Source organism: Triticum aestivum, chromosome 5D, assembly GCF_018294505.1.
Source record: "Triticum aestivum cultivar Chinese Spring chromosome 5D, IWGSC CS RefSeq v2.1, whole genome shotgun sequence".
Classification (NCBI taxonomy): Eukaryota; Viridiplantae; Streptophyta; class Magnoliopsida; order Poales; family Poaceae; genus Triticum; species Triticum aestivum.
In genome coordinates this window covers 517193224-517198067 of record NC_057808.1, presented here as the reverse complement: position 1 = coordinate 517198067, position 4844 = coordinate 517193224, and the positions used below count along the sequence as shown (strand labels likewise).

Here is a 4844-nt window from a genome sequence, read left to right as displayed (position 1 = left end):
TCGTACGCTCTGAACGGAACGACCCGTTCCATCGTATGCCACGTGGATCCGCGAATCTCAAGGAAGCCACTCCCATCTTCTTCCCCTCAGGCCATCACTTGTGCTGCAGCGCCGCCGTATAGATTTGTGCCACTGGTTCTCCGGTCCGACAAGGGAGGGGAATAATCTACAGAGAAGGCTGAGATCGAGCTACTTCAGCCTCACGAGGCCCGGTAGAGAGGCCAGAATGAGCCCGGCGAGGCCGCTCCCGGGGATGAGTAGCACCATGACGCGACCGGCGCCGGCAGCTGAGACGTCGTCCCTGCCGCAGCAGTACTCTCCGGTCTCCGCTGGACCTGGCAATAAAAGGAGCAGGAGCGCCAGGAACTAGCCAATTTCGCCATGGATTTACTGAGGTCAAGATGGAAGCATGAAATAGGTGAGCACCAATTCCACGAGGTCGCCAGCGAGCCTCCCGACCTCGCCGACTCCCGCCAGGAACGATTGGTACTTGTCGGTATGGTGGAGTGCAGCACAGGAAGTCAGGAATAGGCGACGACCTGTTGGGGAAGAAGATGGGGTGGTTGCTTTGAGATTCGGGGATCCACGTGGCGTACAATGGAACGGGTCGTTCCGTTCGGAGCGTACGACCCGGTCGCATATGATTTTCTTCCCTAACATCATGCCATGAGGTCCCCGTGCCAGAGGCGACGCTTACCCGTTGGTTGACATTCTTGATCTCTGCTGCATTGACAAGGTGGATCAACCCTCATGTGACCACGAAGAACTAGAATTTTTGTTGGGATTTTTGATGTGACTATGAACAACTAGAAGTTTTGTTGAGATTTTTTTTTACATTTCAAAAATTCTTTTTGCGCGCAAGGAGCACGTGCACCGGGGAGGGGAACCGAATTGGACTTCCGCATGTTACAACTATCTCTTACCTAGAAGGGGTGCTCTCTGCACATGATCTGATGATCATGCACAGTTTCAGTCAACACATCTGTATATAGTTAAATGCAGAGCAGGTGCTTGAGAAGAACCTCCCAAATCTCTTGTGTTATTTTATTTCAAACGAGACGACCTGCAGGAGCTTATCCTTAAAGTTACATGACTAATTGCACTAACTACGGCTCGAGCTCAAGAGATTCACACATCGGAGACATGAGGTGAAAGAAGCAACCATTTGCAGCTGCCCAAGATCTCTTCTTTTCTATCTCAGCCAGATCGATCAACATGTAAGAAAAACCCCACGTTGCTCAAGTAAGTAAAGGGGCAGCAGTAACTAAAACGGATCCCCTCCCTCCCGCGACATTGCTTCGGAGATGATCAGATCACTTGGAGTCGTCGGTGGGGAGATGGTGTCTGTTGGTGAGCCAGACGGAGTCGGCAGTGGCCTTGGCGCCGTCGTGGTTCCGGTGCCACGCGTAGTAGGCGTGCGTCCGGTTCTTGATCTCCAGCGTCGCGTGCCCGAAGCTCGCCTCCCTGAACGCAGAGTAGGACGGCTGCGGCTCCGTGAAGCTGCATTCATTCGTTCATTTTGTCATGTCAGCAATGCATGGCCGGAGGAGCAGAGCACGGTGCATATAAGTTAAGTTAATCATGAATTCAGCAAGCAAGCAACGTATACGTACTTGTTGGCGATGCCCTCGATGTTGCCGCCGTCGCCGATGGTGACGTAGACGGGCGCGTCCAAGTCGCGCACGGGCGTGGCCTTGCCGTTGACGATGTTGTAGGCGACGTTGGAGAAGCGGCGGCTGCGCTCGTAGGAGTGGACGTGGCCGGCGAGGACGATGTCCACCTTGGCGGCGACGAGCCAGCTCTCGAACTGCACCCGCATCGTCTCCCCCTCCATGTAGTGGTAGTTGTTGCTGTTGTACCAGGGCGAGTGCATGAGCACGATGAGCCACGGCGTGGCCTTGCGGTCGACGCGGGCCAGCTCGTCGGACAGCCACGTCCACTGCGGCGTGTACTTGCCGTAGGAGGAGTAGGAGGAGAGCACGATGATGTGGGCGGAGGCGACCTTGACCGAGTACCAGAGGGGCTCCGTGCTGCCGGCGGCGCGGTACGGCGTGCGGTAGCGGCGGGTGAAGGGCTTGAAGGGCACCGTCTCGCCGATCTCCGGCGCGTAGTCCAGCTCGTGGTTGCCGGCGGTCCAGATCCAGGGCTGGTACGCCACGCTGCGCTCCACGAAGCGCGCCCAGCTGTCCCAGCGCCGGTTGTCGTGCAGCGGGTAGGCGTCGGCGTAGGAGAGGTCGCCCACGAAGAGCACCGCGTCGCCGCCGTTGGCCTCGTAGTGCGACAGCGTGCTGTTGGAGTCGAACGTCTGCCCCAGGTCACCTGCCGGCAAAATTAAGAAATACATTCACAAATCCCCACGAAAAAGATTAATAAATATGAATAAAAGATCCAGCTTGATTATTTATTCCTGCAAATCAAAATAATTATACAGCTTGATTATTCCTCAGAACAAAATAAACATCTAGCTTTTGCGCAAATAATGAAATAAATATCCAGCTAACCGAACAGCTAGTATTTATTTTGTTTTAAGGATTCTTTTCCCAATTACTCCTAGTTAATTTTCACTTTCCTTGTTCATTTCAGACAGCTATGACACTGGCCACTGTCTCACTGGTGTGGAGCAGGCATGGGCTGTGCACAGGAGTGCACATTGTTTCCTGCGGCAGTCAACATGGCCATCTTGTCTTGATCGATACATCCCAGAAAATTCAGGCCCCAAGGAAATGGACGTGTCAGCTACTTGCACGCAGGACGCCGGCCGAACTACGCACCTATGAATATCATACTGGCATATGGCTCTCTGACATGGATCGGATGCTGGCTAACGTGTAGCGACGACAACAATGACTGACGACCGATGCATCTTGTCACAGATCCTACCGACCCGCTTTGTTTCTACCGATCCATGGACTAACCAATTAACCAATCATCCAGCATGGGCAAAATTTTATGTTTTGACCCTTTTCTAAAACCTATTTGAGATCTGACCCTAGTTTAGAAAAATTTCGAGATTTGACCTTTTTACTACCGCCAAGGTCCATGGTAGTAGGGTGTAACAGCCTACCGCCAGGGACCTTGGCGGTAGGAAACATCCCTACCGCCAAACAGACTGGCGGTAGTCTGTACAACCCTACCGCCAAGGTGCTTGGCGGTAGGCACAAGCACGCACTGTGTTCAACACTTAGAAAAAATTTGTGGTAGGGCATGCAACCCTACCGCTAGGGACCTTGGCGGTAGGCTGTTAGACCCTACCGCCATGGACCCTGGCGGTAGCAAAAAGGTCAGATCTTGAAATTTTATCATTCTAGGGTCAGATCTCGAATAGATATCAGAAAAGGGTCAAAACACAAAATTTAACCTCCAGCATGTGGAAAGAAATTTGCATCTGATAACGTAACAACATACCGATGAGTCCGAACTTGAAGGGCACGTCGGGCCCGGGCTTGGGAGGGGCGGTGAAGGAGAAGGTGCGCACCGTGTGGCCGAACCCCATCGCGTAGTAGTACTTCACGCCATGCTGCAAGCACCAACGCCCACGGGATCAATGGCACGAACACGCCATTGACGAGGCGAAGGTTTCTTGTTGGCTGGGTTGGTTGGTTACCTTGAGGTTCCTGAGGGTGCAGTGGTGGATGAAGCCGGAGGTGTAGTTGAAGTAGTCGTAGCGCGTGTGCGTACCCTGCGCCGACATCTCCATCTTGTCCGGCGAGGGGCCGTACCTCACCGTGCCGTTGCCCAGCTCGCTCGCCGTCACCCACGACACCGTCATCGCCGTGCCCGTCTGGTCGCCCAGCGTGATGTGCACCTGCGCAATTCGAACCAGCCGAAAAACAAGATGAGAGACCAAGAACCCGTTGCAGATCGGGGGGATCAGAGAGACGGCGGGCGGACGGACCTGCTGAGGGGCATTGTAGCCCGGCGGCACGCGGAAGACGTCGGCGTCGAACGGCATGTCGGCGGTGGCCTCCAGCTTGCGCCGGTACGGGCTGGTCACGCCGGCGTGGCCCGTGGTGGCCGCCGCCGCGGCGAGGGCCACGGCGAGCGCGAGGAGCGCCAGGCGCCGGCGTGCCCCCATGCCTGCCCTCCCCTGTTTCTTGTACCGAGGCGAGCGTGGATTGTGGATGCAGAAGCAGAGAGAGACGACGAAGAAGCAGAGGGAGGCTCTGGTTCGTTCAGTGCGAGGCCGAGGAGGAAAGAAGCGAACGAGGATGCGCTATATAGGAGAGCAAGCAGGAATCTTTTTCTCGTTCCGTCAGGCTCTAACTAATAGTAAGCCCTAATAACAGATGAGAGATTTTTAAGGCCGGGTCGTATGATTTGCGGGGAATATCCGGGGATTGTGCTCGCTGGAGTGGACTGGACTAGAGTAGAGTAGAGTAGGGAGGCAGCCAAGTCGGACGAACTATTAAACTAGTAGTCCGAAGTACGGGGTCGGGAGTTGACTCGGAGCGGGAGCAAGTTTTGGTTTGTTTGGCATGGCATGGGGGGCGTTCGTTCGTTGGGGAAGAAGAATATGGCGCCCGTGCCGTTCCCACCGGGCCACCGTGTGGGCGCGCCGGAGCGAGATGGGCGGGCTTCTTTGACCAACGATCGGATTTGGCACGCCGACCGCGACGCCACGCACGGCGACCAGGGGTAGAGAGCTAACAGTACTCCCTCCATTTCTTCTTGGTATGCATATAAGATCCGGTCAAGATCAAACTTTGACTAGGTTTGTAGGAAAAGTGTTGGAATTTGCTAGTGGGCTTTTGGCCCAAAGCCGAACTAAAATTCTGAAATTCTTTTGGCCCATTCATGCACACATACGAGTGGAGTGAGTGAGGCTAAAGTTTAGTCCCACCTCA

At 54.7% G+C, this 4844-nt stretch overlaps 1 protein-coding gene across 1 annotated transcript; it reads right to left on the bottom strand.

The window, feature by feature from the left end:
- Positions 1-1011: 1011 nt before the first annotated feature.
- On the bottom strand, positions 1012-4369 carry LOC123123386 (purple acid phosphatase 2). Its single transcript, XM_044543889.1, has 5 exons — positions 3896-4369; positions 3605-3805; positions 3406-3517; positions 1614-2319; positions 1012-1500 (listed from the first exon to the last, which is right to left on the bottom strand). Exons 1-5 carry the CDS (start codon positions 4073-4075, stop codon positions 1314-1316), a joined length of 1386 nt encoding a protein of 461 aa, XP_044399824.1. The 5' UTR covers positions 4076-4369; the 3' UTR covers positions 1012-1313.
- Between the last annotated feature and the right edge of the window lie 475 nt (positions 4370-4844).

Coding starts and splice junctions, on each gene's coding strand:
- LOC123123386 (XM_044543889.1), bottom strand. CDS start 4,075: ATGGGGGCACGCCGGCGCCTGGCGCTCCTCGCGCTCGCCGTGGCCCTC. Junction 2,320..3,405: donor CTTCAAGTTCGGACTCATCG/GTATGTTGTTAC, acceptor TTTTGCCGGCAG/GTGACCTGGGGCAGACGTTC. Junction 1,501..1,613: donor ATCGAGGGCATCGCCAACAA/GTACGTATACGT, acceptor GAATGAATGCAG/CTTCACGGAGCCGCAGCCGT.